Source organism: Falco peregrinus, chromosome 2 (assembly GCF_023634155.1).
Source record: "Falco peregrinus isolate bFalPer1 chromosome 2, bFalPer1.pri, whole genome shotgun sequence".
NCBI lineage: Eukaryota > Metazoa > Chordata > Aves > Falconiformes > Falconidae > Falco > Falco peregrinus.
In genome coordinates, this window is record NC_073722.1 from 1,568,120 (window position 1) to 1,595,645 (window position 27,526).

At 39.5% G+C, this 27,526-nt stretch overlaps 1 protein-coding gene and 1 long non-coding RNA gene across 4 annotated transcripts; one reads left to right on the forward strand and one right to left on the reverse strand.

Annotated features, from left to right (window-relative positions):
- Window positions 1–1,785: 1,785 nt before the first annotated feature.
- NEIL3 (nei like DNA glycosylase 3) lies at window positions 1,786–27,526 on the forward strand. Of its 3 annotated transcripts, none has more exons than XM_055796569.1 (10): window positions 1,786–2,051; window positions 5,752–5,867; window positions 10,691–10,825; window positions 11,900–12,113; window positions 13,316–13,390; window positions 15,986–16,152; window positions 20,277–20,446; window positions 23,512–23,914; window positions 25,681–25,855; window positions 26,666–27,526. In XM_055796569.1, the coding sequence occupies exons 3-10, from the start codon at window positions 10,704–10,706 to the stop codon at window positions 26,840–26,842; spliced, it is 1,503 nt and encodes a 500-aa protein (XP_055652544.1). In that variant the 5' UTR covers window positions 1,786–2,051; window positions 5,752–5,867; window positions 10,691–10,703; the 3' UTR covers window positions 26,843–27,526. The 3 variants fall into 3 exon arrangements, with proteins under 3 accessions (XP_055652544.1, XP_055652542.1, XP_055652543.1); XM_055796567.1 differs by lacking the exon at window positions 1,786–2,051 and adding an exon at window positions 2,409–2,566; XM_055796568.1 differs by lacking the exon at window positions 1,786–2,051 and adding an exon at window positions 2,409–2,566 and having other exon boundaries at window positions 26,217–26,806.
- LOC129783861 (uncharacterized) lies at window positions 2,983–5,758 on the reverse strand. The gene is made up of 2 exons (XR_008745896.1): window positions 5,430–5,758; window positions 2,983–5,293 (listed from the first exon to the last, which is right to left on the reverse strand). It is a non-coding gene; the product is annotated as an uncharacterized LOC129783861 (long non-coding RNA).

Genomic DNA, 27,526 nt, shown 5'->3' on the forward strand with positions numbered 1-27,526 from the left:
AACAAATCAAGAAATGGTGCCTGAGAACACCACTGGGAAAAATAACAGAGGCAGCTGTGCACACAGCTACAATACTGTAGGGGCCAGATTTATGAGCATATGTAGTGTTACTCAATTTCTGTTTTAAAAATATATTCTACCTTTCACTGCAGGTAACTTGCCATTGTTTGCTACAATTATCATAATACAGTAGAATGCTAGGATTTTATTCACATAACAGCAGACAGGAAGTAAAAAACAGTCAAGTGTTAAACTTATAACTGAGTGACACTTATTTGCTTGTTTGTTCTTGAAACTTGCACTTTTAATTACCTGTGGGAGAGATTCTTTCTTGTGGACATTAGCTTTTTCAAATTCAAAATAAGGTGTGAACAACTATTGATGGAATTACCTGCCAATAAATGTCATATTGTAATAAAGAACCCATAAATAAATGTTATCAAAGCTTTTATTTTCTAAACAATCTATCAGCCTCCCTTTAAAACTTGCCTTTTACAAAATATGTTCCCTTGCAGCCTGGGAACTGCAGTGTTGAAATTGAATGGCAGCAACTGAGATTTCCTGACTCAAGGAATTACTGTTACAAAAGCAGCTAAAATTATTCTACTTGGAACACTGTAAAACACAGTTACATATTTTTGTCTTGGCTGCACTACTATGTCATTAAAAAAAACTGTATCAGCAACTTTCTTCATTCAGCTGCTGTCATTTAAGTACTTTCACCTAAAAACCACCCTGAGTAAGAGTTCAGCATTGGGCACTTGTTTCAAACTATAAACCAGTTAGACTGCTATCTTTTACACTGCTATTATCACTCCTCCCTTTGTTGCAAATGTATTCTTAAACACTTTTACTAAAGCAAAGAAGCTAAACGTCACCACCAAACGTACCTCCAACCAACATGACCACCGCCAAACACTTTAATATAAAGCTCACCAACAAGTAATTTGTACGTACCTGGAATTCAGCTTTTAGTGGAATAAAAGCACATGCAAAAAGTGAGTTACTGCAGAATCTCTGGTCAAAATTAATTGTTCACATGAGTGGAAAAAGGGTAGAGAACCTTAGTGAAGGGTTAGTATTGCAGCTTCTGATGCACCTGTAGAATTAGATGTGGACTTGAAAACACAATTTGCTGTAACACACTGCATAAACCACCTACTGAAAAAATATCCAGTTATAAAATCCCTTATCATGAAAAACATTGTATTTGATAGCCAAGTAACAGGAATTGTTATTTTCTGTACTTTTAAAGTGCTTACATATGATCACAGAAACCCAAATTATGTATCAATTTCTAACTGCCTTGGAAGAACAGTAACACAGGACTCAAGGGCAGCAGAAGAATCAGTTTGAGTTTCACATACCATTTTGGAATATTGATGATTTCTGCTGTCTGACTAGTGAGCTTAATTCTCTGGCTAATATTTGCCTCATTGTTTTAATATAGAATGATGGCAGCCAAAACATTACCGCAAAAAAGAAAACAGGCATTTGCAACAAAGGGTAGCATACCCTAACTTTAGTAACGCACCTGCATTCAGTGTTTTACTTCAGCAGACATAATTACTTTAACCTGACCTAGTCAATTCCTTTCAGGGAAAAACACATTCCTTTTTTTAGGAATATGACCCATTTTGACTGAGCCCAGAAGAAAGACTGGATACAGACAGTTTATATAAGAAAGAATATTAATTGAAAGGTTTTGACCGGTGTGAGTATGCCTCACAAGGTGAGCATTAGGAAATAGTGTCTGGAACTCTACCTTGAAATGCAAGTTCCCTCAATTTTCTTGAGCGGTCATGAAGTTTACTCTGCCCATTCTTACTTCAAATGCAGCGGAGAAAGGAACATTTTCCTTGTGTAAACTGGGACTGACTGCAAAAACCTGTTAAATATTGACTTTTTAAAGGCTAAAACTAACTGCCAGTTGCGCAGTAAGTCAGTCTTCCAAGAAAATATACTTGCGAGGGTGTTTGAGAGAGTACCAGGGAGCCTGCAACAGCTGGTGAGGTATCCGAGGGCAGTACGCGCTGACACCTAAGAACACGGTAAGTACGATGTACCGGCTTTTCCCTGAAGGGTCTCACAGAGCAAAGCTTTCTGATTAACGCCCTCGTCCGCGCTAAACGGCCATCTAACCTTAACCCTCAGGGGCCGGGGCGGTGGGTGAGGCCGGGCCCACCCCTCCGGCCTCCCCCAGGCGGGCGGCGGCCGCCCCTGCCCCCCCCAAACACCCCTCAGCCCGCCCGGCGGGGCGGCGGGGACAGGCCGCGCGCCCGCGGGATCCTCTCCGGCGGCCTGTGCCAGCGCGCCCCGGGGGCGGTGCCGCCGCCATGACGGCCCGGCCCGGGCGGAGGCGGGGCCACCCCGCGCGGCAGCGCCGTGCCCGGCCGAGCGGCAGATTTGAACGCCGGGGGCGGGCGGCGCTGGCGGGCCCGGGCTGCGCGCGGCCATGGTGGAGGGCCCGGGCTGCGCGCTCTGCGGGGAGAGGCTGCGGGCGCGCGTGCGGCGGGGCCAGGCGGTGCGGGGCGCGCGGGGCAGCCCTGCGGCAGCCGGCGGCGCGGTGAGGGGCCGGGCCGGGGCTGCGGGGCGGGGGGCGGGGGCGCCTTTCCTGAGGGGCAGCGCCGGGCCGGGCGCGGGGGTGCGGAGCTGGGGCTGCCGGGTGGGTGCGGTGGTGCCGCCGCCGGCTCTGGGGGAGAAGGGACGGATGGCGGGGCTGGCGCTGAGCGGGACGGTTGGTGCGGCCGCCGCCGGCTGCCCGCCGCCCCCAGCCCCCCCGCCCCGATCTGGGGCGCCGTCTTTGGGCGTCCTCGGCATCGGCGCGGTAAATAACCCTCAGCAGGTGGGGTGTGTGCGGAGTGGCTGAGGCTGTAGAAACTTTTGGAAGTAATGAGGGGAAGCTTTTAGAATCGCTCCGGTTCACTCGGCATAATTTTTAAGATACCATTTAGCTTCAGGAAGCATGCAATACGAGGAAAATAATCGTAGTAGTTAATAATTTTAATTTTCCGTAACCTTGTAAGTCTTCACAAGTCTGAGTGAAACACAATGGAGAAAGGTACACGGCCCGCAGAGAGGGAGCCTTTCCTTCTATAACTGCTTTTTAAAAAATAATTTTAATTAGACCAGCTGTTTAAATATGACTTCGGCATCTGCTCTCGGTGTACACAGTAGGCAATTTTTCCACTCGTTTTTTCCTTTCTGTTGGCGGCATAAAATAATTCACCAGAGTAAAGCTCTGCCGGGGCTGGTGAGGCCGCCGGGTCGAAGGGGGCACGGGGACGTCGGCCGGCAGCCCTGGGTGACACGGCTGTGGAGACACGGTCCTCCGGCCGCAGTTCCAGAGGAGGCTAGGCCGCTGCTGCACGCCCCTGGGTTTGCTTGGCTGTGAGAAACTGTGTGTTGCTTATGTCCCAAGTAAGTATATTGGATGCTTCCAGACAGAAAGTTGAGGAACTTTTCCCCACCTTCAGAGTATATAAGGCAGGTGTAGGAGAGCGTCTGATTAATGCACGGTAAGATAATGTAGTACATAAATGAAAGAATAATTTAAGGAAGAATGTGATTCAAGATACGCCTGTCTACAATAGGCAGTCAACCAGTAAGTCTTTATAGGTCTGTATCTTTCAGGACTAAGCTTTTTGAAGGAAGGAGTTTTACTGCTATGGTTTCAAAAAGAAATTTCTTTCCCTCAAATAGATTGATGTTCATAACTTTGTACAGTAAAAGTAACCTGAGGACAGACTTTATTCATTGGCAAATGACTGTCATAAGGGTCTTGGGATTTTTAGATCTCCCAGTAGCTAACCATGGCAAAAGCCTTGGTTGCTGCTGAAGACTACATTGTTTAAGAGAGTTTGTACTACGGTGTCTGTAAGGGCTTGCCATATACCAAAGTGGTATGAATTTAATGTAAAATATTTTGAAAAAAACAAGTTACTTTTCCATCTCTGTCACTTCTTACTCTTGTTTACTTTAAACAAACCTGAGTGGCATAAAACTGCAGTAAACCTTGTTGCACACCAACTTGCGTTAATACTATCATTGGAAGGCATGAACTGTTTATGTGAGAGCAAAGTTTTCCTTTGTTCGTATATTGATAACAGGCAAAGTAAATGATGTTGACATTATGCAAAAATATTTTTCTACTTGACAGAATAATAGCCATAAAACCCTCTAAATTTATATCACTTCAAGGTAATAATACAGTGGGAAATTGTATGGAGAGTAGCTCTGAAATTTCACTAACTAGTTGAAGCCTTGCTGATTTGTCTGGGTCGCTTTCATATGTATTTGCATTGCAATTGAATGTTGTGATTGAAGCACTGGTACAGGTACCTGCCTTGTAGTTAGAGCTCTGATAACAATGAATATGCTGCTTGCAGGTTTCAGCAAGGGCTGAATGGACCTCCTGAGGACCTTGAGTTGCTGGTCAGGGGGACCTTTAAGGCTGAGAAAAATGGGCTGGCAGAAACTTAAGTTCAGCATTTGCAGAACTTGCAGAGGCCTGCACTTGGAAGAGAATAAAGTCATGCAATGGCACAGGCCTGGTTGCTGGTCAGATGGAAGACAACTCCACGGAAAAAAAAGGACCAAGGTCCTATATCATCTGGGTCCAAGTCACTAGCATACCCTTCCAAGGAAGAGTGGTTCTTGCCTCTGTTCAGCACTTGCAAGGCTGTATCTGAATTACAGTGTCCAGTTTTCGACTCCCTGGTAGTGAAAAAGATACGTAACATATTAGAGTGAGTCCTCTAGTATGATTAGCAGGCTGAAGTGCACAATACACAAGGAGAAGCTGATAGAACTGGGGTTTTCTTGTTCTCTTCAGCTATCTGAAAGGAGGATATGGAGGAGACGAAGCAAGACTTTTGTCAGAGGTGCATGGTAAGGTGAGAGGCAGCAGATGCAGGTGACTATAGGAGAGATTATGATTAGGTATTAGGAAAATTCTTCCACCACAATAGTCAAGCCCTGGAAAAAGGGCCCAGAGGGACAGGGTTCTCCATTCCTGGAGCTACTCTGAAGTTGACTGGACAAGGCCCTGCACTGCCTGGCTGAAGTCAGTCCTGCTTTGAGCAGGTGTTTGAATTGGATAACTTGTAGAGGTCCCTTCTTATAATTTCAGTGGAGTTTCATGTGTTAAGCGAGAAAAGATTTTTACTTCGATCCCATAATTACCCTCTTTCTTGTCTTGTAGTACTGTCCCACCTGCTCTTCAACATCTTCTGAGATGAGACTTGAAACTCGTAGGAAGAATGGAGTATCTGTGGGCTCAGTGGAAGCTTTTCTATAATACACAATGCCCCATGTGAAACACTGAAAGCATATTTGCATAGGTGGAAACTCCAGCAAAAGGCTTAGGGAACGATGTAGGTCTGCAAATGGCCTGACACTCTGACAAGTATTTAATATTCAAACTATACCTGCTTAGTTGACATCAGCCTGAAACTCTTACTGTACATTCATGACTTGAAGGAAAAGACATAAAATACCCTGAAAAAAAAAAAAAAAGAGGTATTGTTTCAATTTGGAAAGAATGAAATAAGTTATGATAGCATTAGCAACTGTCTGCTTCCTGGGTTAATAGTCCCATTGTTTTTGCTAGAGCTGCTTAAGGAGAAAAGATACAGTGTTGTCCAAGCTGGAAAGTTAGTTCATAGAGCTACTTGCTGAATGTGTACTGATGCTAGAATCAAAGTATCGTAAGATCTGTTTTAATCTTTGTGTGTGTATACTCGTTTTCAGACTGCTGCAAGTGAGGAGAGAACCTCTGGTCGCGATTTCCTTGTTGGATATATTTACAGGGGTGTGGAGACATTGGGAAAGGAACTTTTTCTGTATTTTGATCAGAAAGCTTTAAGGTAAGAGGTGACAAAAGGCTTCCTATGGGTTCAGACTGTGTGTATTTGGGGGGGTAGGTTCTTCCTAATGTCAAATTCAGAGATTTGGAAGTTACAATGTTACAGAGAAAACTCAGCAGCCTCTGCAATGCTGGAAATACTGGGTAGTTGTTTACATTTTCACATAATTTACTGCTTTATTCGTAGTGTAAGATGCCATGTAAAGGTATCTCAAAAGGACAGTTATTCCTTTAAACACTTTGTTGCAAACACAAAATTGCATTTTCTAGGGACAAAAGTCAGAGAAATGCATGCAGTTAGTTACTTGATGTCTTCCACTACAAACTGTACTTAAGTTTCTTTTAACTTTCCTTAAGAAATTTAGACTGAAATTCTGTACTTCATTATCATAGCAATTGAATCATTAACCCATGAAAAAAACTGCTAAACTTTAACATATTCTTTATGTATACATTTATGCTCTCTGTCTTTTTTTTTTAAATGATATTGACAACTCCTTTGTTTGGAATTATGGTTTCAGATTTGGCAAGTGAATGGTTTGGATATCATAAATCTAACTCTTAACTTTCTAGTGAAACCATGTCTCCTAGACAGATGGTAAAACTGTCAAATCAGTGTTTGTTCATGCTTTGTAAAGCTTACTAGGGGTTTGTTGGCGTGTTCAGGATTTTGTCATATGCTTTAACCCCTTGGACATCTTGTACTAACCACCGAGGTTGTACTTGGAATATAGTTTACTTTTTCTAGGTCAGTATGCTTCTGTACTGCAAAATCAACAAAAAATGCACAGTGTAATGGACTATTAAAAAAATCCCCTCTCATTCTTAATGGCAATTACTACAGAATATGTAAGTAAGGCCCTTATATATAATATGTAAGACTTTCATTTAATGCTTTTCTTTTACCCTTCTACTTGCAATATAATTTTAATCTTTATAAATCTTTAAAAGGGAAAACAGTGTTACTTCTACATTCAGCATAGTCTTTGTTACCTAATGACTGATCTTGGACAAAGGTGTAATTTTTATAAATTTAAAACTCATAATACAACAAATACCTTACAATTCTGTAAGATAATGTTTTGCCACTGACACTGCTGTTATAGGAGGGGGATGGAACCAAAAATTCTTGGCTGCAAGTACAAGAGTTTACAGGGGTCGTATGCTGGATACAGAAAGGCAGTGATATATTAGTAGTTACCTGGGATGGTGTGTAGACTAATCTTTGGTAGCAGAGGCCTGCTGGTTATCAGATACAGGGCTATATGCTTATTTTTCTTAGTGTTAGAGAAATGCAACTAGTTTTACAAGCACATACCAGTCTTTACACGACAGTTATACAGGACTGCATATATGTTTAAAGCTGCCTATATTTGTGAAGGATAGGATTATGGTCCTAATCAGTTTTTCTTTCTTTGCATTGTACTTTATTAAATAGAAACAAAGAAGAAAAAGCAGTTGTTTTTTTTTTTAAAAAGATAAGTCAGTTATAAAGGAAGATAAAGGCAGGGGAAGTAACAGACACAGATGTTAGCTGTTTTCAAAATCATATTTCATGTATTACAAATTGATTGAATAAGCAAAGGAGTAGACTATACAATAAGAAAACATTGTTTCAACAGACTGAATTACATTATCAGAAGAAAAAAGTAATTACTAAGGAATGTAAGCATTTTGCAAAAGATCTCTTCAAAGAGAAAGAAAAACGTGGCCAAGTTCTAGTATGGAAAATATAATCCTTTGACCCTGAAAGATCTTAGGTAATTGTTTTAAGCTTTCTGGCCAATGCAATGACTTACTGTACCTAATTAAACAAACCTTCAGTTATTGTTTGATAATAAGCTTAAAAGTTTCATCAATTCTTCAGTTATTGTAGCTCTAGAAACTGCATTTAAGAAGCCCTCTTAGCCATGTCACTTATTTGATTAGAAACATTGTAGAAGTTATCTACAGGAAAGGTCTCCTTTACACAGAAGGCAGAAGTTAGTTATCTGATAAGGAAGGCCTTCATTTTCTTGTTTTAAAAATGTAGGTTGTGCATCTTAAAGATGTTGGCGGGAGGTAGAGGAAGGCTTCAGAAAATGCATTTTACAGCAGTCTAAGATTGGCTGCCAGGATTGTTATTGGGAGAGGAAATAAGGAATACGCCTTCAGGGAATGTATTAGTTCTTTATTAAAGTTAACTCTCAGATATAGGGCTTTCTTGTCATGAGGAGGGTTACTGATATACAGATTCTGTATCTGTACAGTTTCTCAACGTAACAAAACCAGCTCTTCTTATCTACTAAGATTACCTGTAAAAAGCTGGTAGTCATGCTGGAATAATGTTAGTCAGACATCTCTTGTGACAGACTGGGCCATGAAAGGTAATTAACTCATTTTATGGTCCTGGATTTTCTCAAGTGGGGAATGACTGCCTGGTGGGAGAAGATAACCTGGCCATGAAATTGTTTTATGCAGTTTGGCTACTGCTTGCCTGACATGCAAATGAAGAGGATACTTCTGAAGTGTTGCCATGTTGTGGATAGCAATTAGCAAACAAAGTTCAGTTCAGTGTATTTGCATCCATGGTGGGCAGTAGAAGCTTTTTTTTTTTAAGAGTACAAACGAGCAATGAAACCTTCTGAAGAAATTAGTACTTCTGCTTTTTGATGTCCATTTAAATAAGGACATTAAAGTCACTGAAGAAAGCCAAGGGGTTTTATTGAAAATCTGAGGATTTTTTTTCCCTATTTTGCCTTGAAAGTCACTTATATAATCAATGAAAACTGAACAAATTCTCTGATACTTGCAAGTTGTGCAGGAGTGACTTGCATGCTCTGCATTTTTTGCCATGGAAATGATAGTTACGTGAGAGAGGCTGTCCTGGGTTTAGTTTCTATGTTGTGCTATTAATGTAAATTTGAAGTGATAAATGGTTTAGAAAAGTTTCTAAGAATTATTAATTCACAGATGTTTTTGCATAATGGAAAATGGATATAAATATTTTTAGGAAAGAGATAATTGTTGACGCCAAATCCCTTAAAGGAAAGACATCCACTCCCTTGACTGGAAATTCCATCTTGGCCCTTAGAACTTGATAATGTGAATTGTCACTGGTTTTTCCATATAATTGTATGCTGTGCTGCTACTAATCTTATTTTTATGGGGAAAAATGTTTTAAATAAAAGCAGATCATTACAATATTGTGTAGCACTAAATTCTAAAACCTCACCTTTTTACTTAAAAACAAAAAATCATCAACTCCTTACTGCTAGCTATCATTGAATAACAGATCCTAGGTTTAATTAGCATGGCCTTCCTATTTGTAATTAAAATGAGAAGATTTCTGTTTTGCACTGTTTCAGGACATCAAAGGTATTGAAACACATTGCAGTGACATTTTGTAAATTTCTTAAGGCTTTTGAATGTAAACGTGTAGTGTTGACTTCTTTTTTTATTCTAGTCATGAACTGACAGATCACTAAAGTAGCCAGTAGTTGTGATTCTTAATGCTCCTTTTTAACAATATACAGGAGCTTGGTAAATGAAAATATCAGCTATTAACGTGAACGGTGTTTCTTTAAAAAGAACTTTCTGGAAGCATTTAGTGCATTACCATTTGGTACCAAGATGCAGGAGTTTGGTTTAGGAAGAAATTTGACTAGTTAAGCCTCTGCAGTAACTATTCATGGCACCTGAGAACTGGAAATGGCTATTGAAAATAAAAGTGTCTGAAATAACTGTATCACCTGAACTGACTTGTAAGAAGAGTGTTTTGGGAAAACCGGTTCGGTTTTTAAGAATAAATAAATACTATGAAGAAGTTACATAAAGAGCTAAGTTTTAAGACTGTGCTTAATGAAATGTTGTTTTTATCTGTTTTATCTGTAAATATTTAAAATAACAGAGGGGTTAAAAGGAATTGCACACATGATGTTGTGTTTCTTTGGTCATTTGTCTAGTTTAATCTGTTAAATCTTTTCATAACTACAAAGTAATCCACCTTTTCTGATATACAATATATAGAAGTAGGACACTCCCTCTCTCATGATTTTTTTGGGACTTGAACATACCAGGTGAATCTGTAATAAATAAAATGTATGAGACCATAGTCAAACTTGTCCTTTGCTCAAGTATACTAGCTCCTAGTAGAATGTATTATAAAATGTAAGTCCTCTTAAGGCATCAGTGATCTGTAAAAGGAATGCCTGAAAGAGTCTGTTCTGATCCTTTGCCATCTGTGCATTTTTCCGTTTATTTCTTTTATTAATTTTTAATTGACATGCAGGTTTTGCCTTGGTTGTAGGCAAAGAAAAGCAGAAAACAACATATGGCAGGTGTTAATTACTTTATGGTGTTATTGGAAGTAGCTTTGATATGATAACAGTGTTGGCAATATGGGGACTGGGATCTTTCCTTTCATACCAGGTGACTTTTGCCTGATTTAACAGAAAATTGTCTGGTAAAGTAGCCTCATTTCGTCCAGCCTCCCTGAGGACTTAAGAACCTATGTTGGAAGACCAGCATGGCAAGTGAAAAAATTCTAAGCACAGTACACCAGAAAAGTGTGTTACTTAATGATCAGGTTTGACGTCAGTATAATGAATTATGAAGACAAAACTGCTGTGTTTTGGAGTGGTTTTGACTTGGAGGGGTTCTTCTGCAGGAATTGAGCGTTATGTAAGCAAGTGGCTTTTTGCTGTGTCACTCGGTGACTAGAATTAATGTACATAAATACTGACTTGGTTAGGTAAGAACAGTTCTTAACTTCAAAAAATAGACTAGTGTAATGCTTGGAAATGTTAAGATAAAATACCCGTAAGAAATCTCTTTCTCTCCAAGGATTCACTTCGGTATGAATGGTTCCATGCGCATTAACCCTGATGGAAGCAAAGACAGAAATGGGGCACTACCAGTTTTGGAGATACAGCTTACAGAGGATACCATTTGTTTTTTTGAGGTGACAGTGGAGTACAGGTAAAGCAGAAACTAACCAAATTAAACACAGCTTGCTTTTTTTTTTTCCTTTTCATAACATTCTTTTAAGAACATAGTGAAAAATCACCCACAAATTAAGTGCTTGGATGCCGTCAGAGACACAAAGAAACAAACCAAAACTTTCTAAACATACCGTATTTACTGGTATGGTAACTTAATTTTGTTACTTTTGTACCAGCATTTACATACAGTTAAAGTAGTTCTATGCCATAGTCTTACTAGTGTTCAAGCCAGGGAATGAAAGTGGATTTAATTCCATCCTTAGATGTGAATGCTGAACCCCATTACTCCTTTAATTTCCATGCAAGTCAAACTTCCTTAACAAGAATAAGCACCTGCAGTGATTACTGGTTTCAAACTTACATGCTCCCAAGGTTGTGTTTTTATTTTTGTTTTCTTTTTGGGAGCAAAATGATATAATTGTTGTAATTTATATTAAGTGGATGTTTTTCTCTGTCAGCATTGTATTTCTCACTGCTAATAAAAATAACGTAGCGAGCTTGATTTTAAATTATTTGAGGCTTTTGGGTGAAAAGAAACATGTAAATTCAAGTAACATATATATGCATATTTAATATGACAAAACATAAAAGCTTATGTATGCCTGAGACTTCTTGCATTGTATTACTGACAATTGATTATGCTTAATCTAATAAAATCAAGGTTTAAGAAAATATCTCTTTTATTGTCCTCCTGTAAGTACTGGACTGTGTAACCATACAGTTAGTTATGGTTGATGGTGCAAACACATGGTCTTGCCATGTTGGAAGTAGATTTAAAGCAAGGACCTGGCAATTATTTTTCAAACTAGTATGAACAAAATGAGGATGATTTCTTGTATGTTGCACCCAATGCATGTTCCATGCATGTATCATTCACCTGTGTTTGGGAGGGGTGGTTAATGTGATTTCTCTGCCGCTTCTTGTCACTGGTATTTTCATGGTTTGTTACCTGCATATAGTATTCTACTATACTTTCATGTGTTGTTTTTAAAACCATACTGCTATATTAGCACATAATAAAAATAAATCTTGATATATTTTTATTTTCCAGAAATGCAGCTGAGAGTAAGCAGAAAGTGAGAATGATGAAAAGCTTGGATGTTTGTTCTCCAGAGTTTAACTTCTTAAGAGCAGAAAGTGAGATTAAGCAGCAGAAAACCCGCATGTTGTGTGATGTGTTACTGGATCAAGCAGTATTACCTGGAGTGGGAAATATCATAAAAAATGAAGCACTGTTTGACAGTGGTCTTCATCCAGCTGTTAAGGTGGGTGAAATGTGTAAAGATTGGTTTTAGTGACACCAAAGTATTAAGAATGTAAATACTTACTTATATAACATTTTGTTATCTTCTTAGCTTTGGTTTATCAACTGTCATTTCTTAAGTTACTTTGACACAAAATTAATGTTTTCTTACTCTACCTGGCAATATTCATCATGGCAGTCCTTGGAACCTGTTGCTGCTACTCCTGCCTCACAGAGTAGACATATTTTGTGGGGCTAAGCCTTCTCTCTTACAACTTGAAACCTCCCCTTAGTAGGGAATTCATTTAACTTTCAAATCCTGACTTTGTCTGCCATTCTGTTGTGCTGCCATTAAATTGTCTGCCTATAAAGAAAGTGAAAAGTGCCCAGGTTTTCTTTGTTCAGTTTCTAGCCAAAACAGTTTATGTAGTGGAGTTGTTTATTTTTGCAGTTGCTTCTTCCGCTTCCTGTCCTGCGAGCTGGCATCATTTGCTTTTCCACCATTGTTTACCATACTTCTTTTTGGCTAAGATCCTCAAGCAGGCCTCTTCAGACTTTGGTTGAAAAGAAGTCTGATATTTACAAAACAGACTGAGATTACGCAGAATGTAAAGGAAAGCTGGTGAAGATAGTTACTGAGAGGTTTTTTTAAACATAATATTTTGAAAGTCCTTCATAGGATCAGTCTGGATTTTAACTGCATCTGCAATGTGAGCTGGCAGAGGAAAGAAAAATTGTGACTTACGTTTTTGTTAAGAACTCAAAATCTTATTTGATTGCTAAGCCTCTCTTTGTGATGCCTTTTGCTCAAGTATTCTTCCTGAAGATCTCTCACAGGAGAGAATCTCTGGTGATAGATAGGTCTGTCATAATCCATGAGGAGATTAAGAGGGAACTAAGAGTTGTTAACGCCACACAATTCTTGGGATCAGGAACTCTTAGCTCAATATAGAGGAAGAGAACAGAAGTTTTTACCTAATGTTTTGCATGTATGAGGCAAAGTACATTGTTTGGTCTTCATGCAATGAGCTTGTGTAGCATAGAAATTTAAAATGTACTGTTCTACTCAGATGATAGATATAACGTGAAGTCAAGGAATTATCACAACAGGAAGCAATGCAATTCACCATCAGCTGAAGGTGTTCAAAGTACCCCTGCATTACAGGTCTTTCTGCTGTTGTCCCTTAGAATTGTAATATTCTAAAAACCATTCTTGTCTTACAGGTTTGCCAACTGACAGATGAGCATATACGTCACTTGGTGAAAATGACACGTGATTTTACCCTGCTCTTTTATAAGGTATTCTGAGAAACCTCCAAAACTTGACTCTGGCATGTTAACTGTATGTGATCATCCAGTGAAAACAGTAAAAAGATGCAACAGAACAAGTGTTTCCATGAATAGGAATGTTGGCTTGTAGGCTCTTTATTAATTGTGAATTGTTAAATGATGGAAAGATGGGGAAGTCTAGACTTGTAAGAATGTGCACAGCTTGGCCCAGTTGCAGTAGAAGAGTTTGACAGACGCTGCCCGAGTTGAGTTTTGCTGTGCATGCGCTGTAACGTCACTCTGAACATGTCAGAACTGGTGTAGGTTAAGCACACACCAACATGTAAGATAACATTAAAGGTCACTATTCAAACTGGGAACTAGAGATTGCCCCGGGGAAGTATGAAGGTAATTTATGTGGCTTCCTTTATGAGACTTGAAATAGCAAGTATATTTATTTGACTAAACAGATTGTAACTTCTAACAAGTCTTTTTTTCAAACTGAAACAGCATTTTTGATTGTTAAAGTGAAATAAATTCCAGCTTCTCTCTACTGCCACAATTTCAGAAGGATTTCATTTCTTCCCCTGTAAACTCTGTAATTCCTGGTTGCTCTTTAACTTTACAAAATAGAAAAAGAGAGAATCTGATGTAATTCTTGTATGTTTTTCTTCTTTAAGCTGCATGCAGAGAATTTGAACAGCAGCAGTGAAATTCTTGTCTGTTTCTCTTGGTATTCATGAAAGGCAAGGAACTAGTGCAGCTAAAAATTCTTTTTTTTTTTTTTTTTTTTTGGTAGGCTAGGAGGATGGCACCTAACTTTCCTAATATCATCATTCAATGATAACGGTTAAAAGTGTATTTTGTTTAATAGTCTCCTTAAAAGTCTTCTTTCCCCCAACCCCCCGAAGAGTAGTTTAGCCTGTTGGCTAGGGAAATCTTTTCATGCTCCAAACTTTGTAGGGAAGTCTACCAGTAAAGAGAAAGCTTCCAGTTCTGCAACAACTATAATACTAGGAGATTTAAATATGTCGCAGGCTTTTAGACTGACAACAAATGAACAAGCTACAATAAACTGTAGCTCAGTTTAGCCATTTTCAAAACTTTCACTATCTATACTTAGGAAGTATTCACCAGTCAAGTGCTTTTAAAGGACAGCTAGCCTCCCCCTGCCCCAGATCTCTTAAGGTAAAAGCGTAATGAAAATTGGATAATACAGAGGGTAGTGCTTGATCATTTTTTATAGACTGTTACAGAATGTTTGTAGTAACCTTTCTGTATCATTTGTAATAACACCTTAGAGATGCAAAGATGAGGAATCTTGTTTGTGTAAAAAGCTGTTGCTTTTGTTTGGATTTAAATGACTGGATGGGAGATAACTACTAATAAGAAACTGTAAACCTTGAGGAGAAATGTTGAGGAGAAAGCAAACTGCTTGTGAATATTCATGCAAATATATATTATTAATTCCTTCTGATTGAATTACTATATTGTATTGGCAAAAGCATTCTTATTCAGCGAGGCTGATGAATAAGAGCACAGCAGAAGCAAATAATGCTGTGCTCAAGAACACCTGTATTTTGGGAGAACTCCAAGGGTCTTCATACGTTATGGAGCTCGAGCTGTTCAACCCTGCCAGGGCTGGGCTGGTATTGCTGGGCCAGCTGTGGCATTGTTTGATCTGTGCCCAAGGAACTGCAGTTGTAGTGCAGAAACGCATGTGGCTCTGCAGAGCTGGCTGCGTCTCTACTGGGCTTTTTTCATTTAGATATTTTTTGTTTGTTTTTCTGCCAATTTTAGCTAGAGTATACCTATGCTGGTTCATTGTGTGTTGTCTCCTGAAACGTGCCTGCTTGTCAGCCCTCTGAGCCTCTTCAGGTCACTGTGCCCTTTGGACTTGTACTGTACGTAATACAACTTTCTGCCAGGACACGGGGAGCTTGCCATAGCGCCAAGTAGCTTTTCAGGAGCCAACCTGTCTGGCATGGCCAGGGCTAAGATGAAGCTGAGCAACTTTACTGGGTGCTACCTCACTCCTACAGAATCGCTGAAAAATATCTGCATTGTGCAGTTCTTCAGGTTTTGAGAAGATTGATTAGCCCAGATTGTAGAGTCGGATCTGAGCTGGCTCTATGGTGTGGTTTAGGTTCTTTTTCGGGTGAAGGAGGGTGGTGTTCATTTGGTGGTTTATGCTTATTTTATTTGTTTTCTGTGCTGCATTGATTGGAGCTCATCAGCTCTAAGGACATTCCTTGCAGGTGCCAGGTCAAAGATGACTGGTGCTGAATCAGAGCTGGCTGGTCCAGCTGAACTCGGGCAGTCCCTACCTAGCACGTATTTGCTTGCACCAAGCTTTTATGTGGGGTTTTTTGTCTTCTGTCTTTTATTCCATTATATGGAGAATTCCAGACACTTGCACCTATTTAAAGTCAAGTCTTTTCATAAAAGAATATGAAATACAGATAATAGCCCTTATGAGTGTGCCTTAAATATCTTTAGGTAGTCATTAAGCTGTCAGTTTACATAGGGGGTTTTTTGTATTTTAGCTTCAGTTGAACTGTAGAAAGACTGACATAAAATTTACACTGGCTCTCTAACTTGTGTTTTAAACATGTTCTGTTTTAGTGCCGTAAAACTGGGTCTCCACTCTTCAAACACTACAAAGTGTACAAGCGCCCAACCTGTGGTCAGTGCAATGGGAAGATCACTGTATGTCGTTTAGGAGAGAATAACAGGATGACTTACTTCTGCTGTCGATGTCAAAAGGCAGATCTCCACCTCGTCAATATTAGGTATGATGGTAACTGTAATACTTAAGCATCAAAGTGCTTAAGCACCTCAAAGTGCTGTTACAGTAAGAGGACCTCAGTTCTCAAATAGAATGGGTCCTTGTGCATTTTGTATCTAAATTCACTGAATTTGCAAAAGAAAAATGTTTTGGCCATTGGTATTTAAAAATCGTTAAAGGCTTTTGATACCATTTCCTTTAAAGGCCTCATCTGTTATGCAATAGTTATTTCTCTAATCAAATGTAGGAATTCTGAAACAATTCAGAGTACTCAAAATTATTCGCTGCTTTTGGAAAAACTGCCCCATGTTCTTGGTGTTATCAATATCTGGTGTGGGTGTTTACACACAACTGAGCTGAATGGCATAAGGTAGGAATTTGTGTGTCTATTCCTTTTCACAGGGTAGCCCCTTCAGTCCCGGAATATCTAGATAGTTGTGCACCTATCCAATTTTGTTCTGGCTGTAGAGTTACACTGAGGATAACTAAAACTTTGGTAAATTCAGAGTGCAGCAAATATCATAGGGCTTAGGACTTTTTTCTTCCTCATTGGATTTGAAAAGCTTGTGCCACAGAGACACTTTCAGTTTCACATAAATTGTGCTAGCAGCAGCTTTCCTCCTTTTATTTTAGGAAGGCACAAAATGCATTTGATATCACAAAAGGTCAAAAGGTAAAAGTTCCAAAAGCACTTTATTCAGACTCTTACATACTTAAGCTGTTCTTGAAAATTTTCATCTGAGGTTTCAGAGTCTTGTATTTTTATACTGAGCTCTGTCAATCTAATAAAAGATACTGCTTTGCTTTGCAAACTTTGCCTTCATTAGTGTGTGTATATATATATATTTTTAGGTAAGATTTACAGAACACACAAATCCCTCTCCCACCTCCAACCTTCTGTCAAGATTCAGCTGGCTGAAGGGATTTTGGGTAAAGCTTAAGAATCTCCTTTGAATACCGATCAAATACAGAAGATTCCAGCATGGAAGATAAATATTTCACATGCTGATAGCCCCAGTCTGCTGTATTTTCAGAAAGTGATGATGATACATGTTTTGCAGAAGGGTAGGAAGACAGCAGTGTCCTATTGAGTCAGGTAACTAGAAAATGTTGCAAGGAAAAAATAATCTTTTTCTCTCGCTGTTCTACAACAAGTAGTGGTTTGGGTTTTTGTAGTTGGGTTTGTTTTTTTTAATAAATAATAAAACAGTGGTATATTTCAGTGAAAAACATGGTAATGGCAGCTATAACATTAAAAGATTGGGTTTAGTGCTGTCCTCATCCTAATGGTCAGGTCTTTGTGTTCTACTACTCTGTTTTCTGTTATGCAGGAACTGTTGCCAAATAAAAGTGTGTGTAGCTCAAGGGGTTTATCAGTCATTCCAAGCTTTTCATATCTGAAGACTGGAAGGAGCCCGTGTGATCAGTCTAACTGGCTGCAGACCATAAACTGTAGAATTTAACCCATTGGTTCCTGGGTTAAGTAGCTTATCGTTTTGCTTAACTGAAAAAATGAAGAAAATACCCATTATAAGCTTACCTCATCAAATTCAAATGCACCATGAATCTTCAAAATACACTTTTTCTCCCATATTTCATGTTCCAAAATGGGAAGTGGGGGGAAATGACATGACAGATGGACCAGGGAGATGATGTGCAATTAAACTCCAAATGACATGCTGAATATATTCAGTCTAGCAATGCATTTTTGATAACTGAGTAGGGCAACTGATCTAATAATGTGAAAATACCCGTTTTTAACACTTCCAGTTTGGCAATTTTTTTATCTAGCCACAGTATTTTGGTGAATGCTATTGTAATGTCTGTTCTACCTCTTGACAGCACAGGATCTTTGGTATGTCAGCAGTTCTCATTATCCTCCTTAGTTTTGCTGTTGTGGAAGACATGTGGTAGGTAGTGGATGTCCCTGCCATTATCTTAGAAATCTAGCCTGTTAAGGAGAGTGATAGGTCCAGGGAATGTCACAACAGTTCTGAAGTACAGTATTTGCATTGTTAACTGAAGTACTTAAATACTTAGCAAAGCTTTTGACGCTGTCTCCCACAGAATTCTCCTGGAGTAATGGGCTGCTCCTGGCAGGGACAGGTTACTCTGTGCTGGGTAAAAAACTGGCTGGAGCCCAGTGGGTGGTAGCAAATGGAGTTCTATGTGTTCCCCAGGGCTCAGGATTGGGTCCAGTCCTATTTAATATCTTTATCAACGATCTGGATGAGGGGATCGAGTGCACCCTCAGTAAATGTGCAGATGACACCAAACTGGGCAGGATTGTTGATTTGCTTGAGGGCAGGAGGGCTCTACTGAAGGAGCTGGACAGGCTGGACCGATGGGCTGAGTCCAGTTGTATGAGGTTCAACAAGAAGTGCTGGGTCTTGCACTTGGGTCACACCAACCCCAGGCAGTTCTACAGGTGGGGGGAGAGCGGCTGATGGGAAAGGGCCTGGGGGTGCTGGTCAGCAGCCGGCTGGGCATGAGCCAGCTGTGTGCCCAGGTGGCCAAGAAGGCCAACAGCATCCTCGCTTGTATCAGAAACAGTGTGGCCAGCAGGACAAGGGCAGTGATTGTCCCCTGTACTGGGCACTGGTGAGGCCACACCTCGAATCCTGTGTTCAGTTTTGGGCCCCTCACGGCCAGAGGGACGTTGAGGTGCTGAGTATGTCCAAGAAGGGCAACAAAGCTCATAAAGGGTCTGGAGCAAAAGTCCTGCAAGGATCAGCTGAGGGAACCGGGGGTGTTCAGCCTGGAGAGGAGGAGGCTCAGGGGGGACCTTATTGCTCTTTACAACTGCCTGACAGGGGCTGTAGGCAGGTGGGGGTCGGTCTTTTCTCCCAGATAACAAGTGACAGGACAAGAGGAAACAGCCTCAAGTTATACCAGGGGAGGTTTAGATTGGATATTAGGAAGATTTTTTTCACTGAAAGGGTGGTCAAGCATTGGAACAGGCTGCCCAGGGAGGTGGTGGAATCGCCATCCCTGGAGGCGTTAAAAAAACCACGCAGTGCGGTGCTTAGGGATGTGGTTTAGCGATGGACTTGGCAGTGCTGGGTTAACGGTTGGACCTGATGATCTTCAAGGTCTTTTCCTACCCAAATGATTCTATGATTCTAAATTATTTTTTTTAATTCTAAAAGTCTCTAAAAAGTGCGTAATCCCATAAAAACTACGGAGAAAAATGCCTGACAATTTATCAACCACAGTACCTAAAAATTTAATTACATATCTTAGTGAAGATATAAGTTCAAGTTACATTTAACAGGCTAACAATGCTTGGATACTGTGACCAAGTCCTTGGTAACATGTAGTGATAGTAAAATAGTAACTGATTCTAAATCAGTGTTTCAACATAGGAGGAATTATAATTTATAATAATATATATTAAAAAAAAATGAAATTAAACCTATAGAGGTGTCTGGAGTACAGATTTGGCTCACCAGTCACAGCTCGGACATTCCTCAACTCTTTCTGATTAGTAGAAGAGGAGTGACAACAACAAAAAAATATCTGTAATTCTAAACAGGCTCCTAAATGTTAAAAGGCTTTCTAGCAAATGGTGACATACCAGAAAGACTTTCTATAATTTAAAACTTTTCAGTTCTGTTGGCTGTTATGATAGCAAAGTAGTCTAATGGCTATGCTTTAAATAAGAGCAAAAAAAGTTGTTTGCTAGATTCTGTGGCTTTCTGTTGCTCAGCTTCCGAACAGTTCTTCATCCAGTAATGCATTTGTTAGCATTCTGTATAAGGGATGGAGAAAAAGTGCTGAAAGTCTCCCTTTCTCACCAAGTTTCTTACTGCAGTACTTGAAAATGGTAGGGAATTTGAGACGCTGGGGCATTGTGCTGCAGTGCACACCCATTCACTATTAATTTTCTGTCCATTTTCATTTAAATATTTTTATTTGTTGTATTTCTGCAGCACTGGGAGAGATTTGCCTTTGAGGTAAAGAAAAAAACTACCAAACTAACCATGACACAGTGTCCGAGCTATGACAGGCAGGCATAACACCGTGCAGTACTTGTTCTCTAGCCCTGTGCCTCCCTGCACGCAGTGGTGTAACACAATTTGTAGAAGAAACGTCACAAAAGACTAACATCATTCTTTTGTTTCACAGCACACTGCCAACTCGAAATAGCCTAATTGGCTGGGCATATGGCAGGGGGTCATGTCCTAATGAGCATGTAGCTCAGAAATCTGAAGAGGAGTGGACGTGTATGCGCTGTACCCTAATAAACAAGCCTTCTGCTGACATTTGTGATGCCTGTTTGACATCAAGGCCTACAGGTATTGAAAAAGGTTGCCTGGAACCCATACTGGGAAAGGGGGGGAGGATTGCAGTTTTGATACCATTTTTAGAATTGTGGCAGTGAATTGTTAATTGTATTTATATAACTTCAGCTAACTTAGATCTTTTGGGAAATCTTCAACAGATAATCGTGGAAACCGTCTTGTCTTAAGCCCTAGAAGAGTCTTGTCATCCAGCTTTGGGCGCAGGTGGGATTCTATAGACAAGCATCTGCAGTGACCCTTTGCTTTCACTGGGGCAAGGAGTGAGACAAAATGCCATTTTTTCAACTCTCCTTAAAATCATTAGAAGCTTGCAGTGTGTGTCTGACAGAGAAACGACCAGAGGGCAGAAAGAGAATTACCTTTCTTCCGCGTGAACAAAAGCAGTATATTTTGGCACCCTTTCTAAAGGGATGCTGGGTTTCTCAGGGGCTAGGTTTTTTCCTCCAAGTTCAGAGTAAGGATGATTCTGGACTTCTTACCTAAAGCTGTTGTTTGTCTCTTGCTGGAGCTTTTAATGCTGCTGCCTAGATCTGGTGGGCAGAAGCAGCTGTGAATGAGACCTAGAAAGGGACAAGAAGATGAAATGAGTAACGTGCTAGGTTCTCTCCAGATTCCTGTATAGAAATTTAGATATTAAGAAATGATGAGCGAGGTAATGGACAGCCTTTCCACTGGGACCTGTTTTCTATGTGAAGAGGAGCTTTGTATTCTTTTTCACTTTCTACAGAAAAAGTGAGCAAATTACTCTGTGGAGGGATTTACAGAAACTTATTTGGATCAAGACTGTAGCTCGGAACATTTTGAATTGCTACATATATTCTAAGAAACAAAGTGTAAAGGTGTGCATGTGTGTGGCTTTTTAGGGATAAAGCCAACTGTCTAACAATTCCATATTGAAACTTCTCTACCTCAAAAACTAATACTCCACTTATTTCACATTGTGTAGTCATTTATTCAATGAGGTGGCTGAAAGCTGCATATTACAACTTACTTTTCTAGCTCCAGTGCTGCAAAACTGAAAGAAAAAATATTTGTCAAAGATATATGGGCTTTTTGTATCTGAGAAGAATTAGTGTTTTTACATAGGCTCCAGGACCTGTTGTTAAAAGTTCACTGAATTTAACTATATGACTCAAAGTATATATGCTGAAAGTGCCTCCAAATTCCCAGATGATTAAGTAGTGACTTTATGGTACTGAACTTGGTTCTTATAAAACAACTTCCAGTGCTTTTCTTAAAGCATTGCTTCATTCTAGTTACTCCTTTTATGAATGGAGTAATGTGTGTGAAACACTTTATCTTACAGTAGCTAAAGTCCATTTCTTCAGGCCAGGAATCGATAAAAGTATATCTTCATGCTGTACATGACAGTTGTTGCCAGCAGAGGCTAATCTTGTATAATTCTCCTGCGAAATCAGCACCAGGAACCTGAAAGTTTTAATTTGTCCACAGACTCAGATTTGCCAACTAACATTTATCCTGGAATTAATACTGTCAGCTGGACATTAAAATACCTGCATGTGCAGAAATGCTTTATTTTAAGCTTTGAAACAAAACCCTGTTCTTTCTCCTGTATTTCCAAGTTTCACTTGTTTAGCCATATGCCATTACTGAAAGCAGGCCTGGAATTTGAAGATGTGTTAGACTTGGTGGAACATGGTTACAAAAATTCTTTTTTAAAAAAATAAGACTTATTGTATTGCATTATAGGAGTGGTATTTGAGATATTTTTTTAAAATGGTTTTGCTTACCTCTGTCTTTTCAAACTTGAAGATTCCTTGCCTTCTCACTTTGCTCATTTTTTGCCTTTTATGTTGTTTCTATAATTAACTACCGTTGGCAGAAATGTCTGAATTTTTTAGGACAGAGTACTTGGTATGTAAAGTCAGCTGCTGGCCATACAGCTGAAATAATTCAGTCTGTAGACAGAGATATTTACCATTACATCTCTATTCCCTTGCTCCTTGACTAAGTACAAGGCCGTGCTCCTTTCTTAAACAAATCTGAATGCGCTGGGACACGCATGTTTTGCTGTGCAGCAGTGGCAAAAGGGAAGGAGCCTGGAAAACAAGTATTGTTCAAGGTAAACTGTAGGGATTCTTTGATTCTGAGTGACAGTGGCTTTGGAGAGAGCGTGTCCTTGTGTATGCCTTATCTACCCATTTGTATTCTGCTTAATTCCCTCTTCCTTGTATGGAGGGAAGAGGTAGGAGGGAGACACTTGCTGGAGATGGTAGAAGAGGATGGACTCTGTTCTTGAACACTATGGCTTCGCAGCTACTTAACAAAGACTGCATATAGGGACCCAATAAAGTTATTCTTTCCACTCCTTTCTCAGCAAAGATTACCTACAGACTCTTTATTTATTAAATTGGCATTAATAAGTTATGCCCACTCTTTTTGGAATGATTATTGCCTGCTACATGGACCTCTCATTCTGTGAAGAAACATACTATTGTTCATGTCAGGAAATAAATGCAAAGTAAATGTCTGAACTGCTTGCTTCTGAAGCCTCTTACAATAAGGGATCAATAAGTTTGGATGCGCACAATGTTTGGAAAGGACGTGAACCCTGAAAGCACTAGAAACCCCAACAAATGGTTATTCCTTCTTATGTCAGCTGTAAAACAATACTGTAAAAATTGATAACGTATTGCTGCTGGAGGTACTGTACCCTGTGATCTCCCACTGCTGGGGTTATGAAAGGTTATTCTGAAAAATGTAAATGTTTTGATTCCTGTATTTTGGCCAAATTCAGTTTTGTATGGTTAATTCTCCAATAGCTTTCATTTACAGAGTACTATTCACATCTTGCCCTATTCCAGCAATAATAACGTTATCCTGAAACACATGTTGTACGTGACTCAAAGTGCATGAGCTTTCTTATTGTAAGAAACTTGGTACTATATCTAATCTGTCACAGGTTTTGACATCTTTCAAGATGGTACGATAAATTTACTCTTTCACTCCCTGTATGATGACTTTATGAATCCAGATCAGAAAAATGATGTTATCACTCTACACAGATGGATTATAACCAATGACTTATTTTTCCTTAGTTCCAAAGACAGAGAATGTTGAAGATTCTGCAGCCTTTAACATAAAGTTAATTAAGTACCCTTGTAATGAATTCAGAAAACCGAGCACAGAAGTAAAGATCAATAGGAAAGCTGCATTTGGAAGTACAACTCTCGTCTTAACAGATCTTGGTAACAAAGCTGTTCTGAGAACTGATACCCAAATACCTGATGGACACTCTCAGCATGTTGCTTCAAAAAGCAATTGTAAACAAACCCAACCCAATGTCTACCAGTCAGGGGGAAGCACAGACAAGGACTGCTCAACACATGTAACTGCTCTGGCTTTGTCTTCCTGTCAGCAACCTCTCTCTTTCAAACACGTACAGAAGAAACAGAAAACCAATCATACACCCTCGGTTCACCAATATAACACAGCAATCAGGTATGTATTCTGAAATGTACACAAGTCTTTATAATCCCATAAACCAGCTTTATCCCTGAAGATTAATGGAATACTGTGCTGTTGGGTGCAGACGCTGTTGTCTTTGGATTTCTGCCAGAGGTAACTTATTCTTGGGTAACTAAAATTACACTCAGATTTCAAAAGTACTGAATGACCTAGGCTGTCACTGGAAAAAGTCCTCATTTTGGCATCTGGCCAGAATTTCTGTTAACTAAGCAGCTGTTCATATTTCAGCTATTCCATGGAATAGGACAGTATAGCTCTAATAGGTCAATAAGCACAGTTCTACCTGAGGAGTTGTCTGATCTTAGAATCGTAGTTGCTATCTACTTAGAAAGAGCTTGAAGTCTTTGTGAAAGATAAGGAAGGTAGCTGAATGAATAGATTCTAATTAAAGTTATTGTGAACTAGCAGTTTTCAATGTTCTTCCATGATATGAAGCTCTGTACAGATACCGTGATGAACTTCCCATCATTATTTTGTCTTAACTTGCCTCCCCATCCTATATGTAACTACTTCAATGCTCTATGCACCCTGAATTTTTATTTATGCAGCCCTATTCAAATGCATCCATTGCCTAGTTAAGAGAAATGTGAGAACCTATTTAGGGTTGTCAAGGAAAAGTTGGGCAGGCATACACAACAGGAATGGGAGTGCAAGGTAGATGTCACTTAAGAGTGGTGAATTATGCAGGGTGAATGTGAAGTATTGGTTGTGTCTGTTCTGAAATGCAGAAATTATTTCTTGCATTGTTGAAGCACCGGTTTGAAACAAGACCTCTGTATGAATGTATTTTCTCCTTGCTGTCTCAGTAGAGGACTACAGAGAACTGAGGATGTAGGCAGGATAACTGAGAATACAGAGGAGTGCAAAGAAGAAATGAGACCGTATCAGTCATGATAACGGGTAGTTACAGCAAGTCATTAACTTAAACATTAAAAAAAAACCCAAACCTCCAAAACCCAACACCAACTTTGTAACCAAAAACAAAGGTTTTGTTGTTTTAATGAGGTGTTGGAAGGAAACTGCTGGTGTCTGCAGGACTGCAATCTTCCAGACATAAAAGAGAACATAAAATCCCTAAGATGATAACAAGAGTGAATTAATCTTTTCTTTTTAGTAAGGTTTCATCACTGCTTTTCTGCTTTATTATTGGAAAGATACATTTCAGAGTATTACTTGTTTTCATGTTACTGTTTTTAAGTAGAGATTATCTGAATGCAATACACAAGGCTTTATCTCAATCATGAGGAAGAAAGAAACTTTACCCCATTCAGACAGCACTGTTCTACCCGCTCAGCTGGATGACTTCTTATCTGAATAGGACTTGGAGCATTACTGTAACTTTTTAGTAAAGAGGGTGGGAGTCTTTCTGTAAAGCATACAAATACCTTCAACCTGGAGTAATTACTAGGTATTGGTCTTTTTACCACTGAGAGCAGAATATGTTGGAATTTGGGGTAGGCAGTATTAATAGTGATGGTAATATTTATTTCGTTTGTAGATTAATTTGAGTACTTTGAAATGACATAAACCATGGGCTAACGCTGAGGGAAACTGGTATAATACCCGCAAGAAAAGCACACAGTCCTCTCTGCTGACTATTAGCAATCATTCAGCTTTAAAGATGCAATAGGTGCATTAGAGAAGTTCTGTGGCTGTCATTGTGTGTAAAAGTACACCGAATGAGCTACCGTAATCCCTTTAACATTACGCAGGAGTAATTTTGTAACCTGTCATTACAGCACACCTCCAGCTAATAGGACAGATGACGGCCGTACGTTAAGCACGGGCCATCCTCGCTGCAGTAAACACAGCCGCCTCTGCAGCCTACAAGTTGTGAGAAAGGACGGAGAAAACAAGGGCAGGCAGTTTTATACCTGCCCTCTGCCCAGGGAAACGCGCTGTGACCACTTCCAAGTACGTATAAGGCTTCAGGGCTCTTCTAATAAGCACTTGTTCCTGCAGCCTCCTTGCCCCAGTGATCTGTAATTGTGGACAGATAGAATCCATTTAAAGTTGGAAGTAATTTTAAATACTATTGCAAACCGAATTGAAACTAAAAGCATAAGAGCAGTTATAAACTTACAGTTTTAGTTAGTTACTGCTGAGAAGGCACCTGCTTGTGCAAATGCTCTTAATCTGCTTCTGTGTGATGTAAAAGAGGCATAGCAGAAATGTTGCTTTGAAGGGACTTGTACAAGTTGTTTGGCTCAGTCTCTCGCTTGAAGGACGACTATGGCAAACTCTAGATGTAGACATCACCCATGTTTCTGTTTAGCCAAAATCTTGAAAACGACCAAGGATGAAGAGTCTGTAATCTGCGTGGGCAACTGCTCCCACTGCTGCACTAATACCTAACCCAACCTGCCAGCCGCAGCTGCTTCCCATGAATGTATGACTGAGAAGAGTTTGACTCAGTCACCTACCAGCAGGTAGTTAATAACTGAACTCAAGACAGTAATGACTATTATGCCTTAATTTGAAGAAAACAATGTGTTAACATCAGTTAAAAGTTACACCAGTTTAAAAGTGCATGCAGTTGCAATTCAAGAAAAATCTAAAATCTATGGTCACGAAAGAGGTAACGCTACCTTTACTACTGCTGCTAGGAAGAGTTTCTTCTAGGGTCTCCCCTGTAGATCTGTGTCTATCGCCAGTTTTAAAGTAAGGAATTCTTAGCCATCACGTATGCTAAAACTGTGCCTAAAAACCTGCTTCTTTTGGCAGTGGGCTGACTTGGATTTTCCATTCTGTAACCACGGCAAGCGATGTGTTATGAAGACTGTGCTGAAGATTGGTCCCAATAATGGAAAGAATTTTTTTGTGTGCCCTCTTGAGAGGGAAAAACAGTGTGGCTTTTTCCAGTGGGCAGAAAGTGGGCCAGGTATGCAGGCTATTCCTTGATGTTGATGTTCTAGTTACCTGCTTAAGTGCATACAGCTTTCCCTGTAATTCGTTTTGTCTTTTTCCCTGTTCACTGGGTAATTAGTAAAACAGCTCCAACAACATAAAAAACTGCAGATCTGGAAAGAGTCATTTTACATAGTCCTATAGAAATTAAACACTACTTGTATGCTGCATACTATTTTGAAGTAAACATCTAGCTTGCAATATATTGTGACGTTATATTTCTAATAACAATATTGAACTTTTATCACATACATGTCACTGCTGTGCTGATAAACTTCATATGTTCATATAAAGCATATGTGATTTATAGAATTGATAACTTTAATTTAGATTATTTTACACTGCTACACTTCCATAAATATCAATGTATTTAGTAAAGGTGAACAAAAAAATATACTTATTTTAATACCACTTAATGCATTATTTCCTCAGAGCTTAAAATGAAACAGCAATGGACTGTACAATTCAAATGTTACCACAGTTGAATGTGTGACCTTGCTTACATTTGGAAGATAAAGACAAAAACTGCCCTAAAATTAATACCATGAGTACAGTTTTCTTAATTACATATTTTAAATCCAGATCTTAACATTTTATTCTAGTCGCTTCTGAACCTTTTTCCCCCAATCCATGTGTAAATGCATAATAAAATCATACCCCTCAGGTGGTTAAAACTCA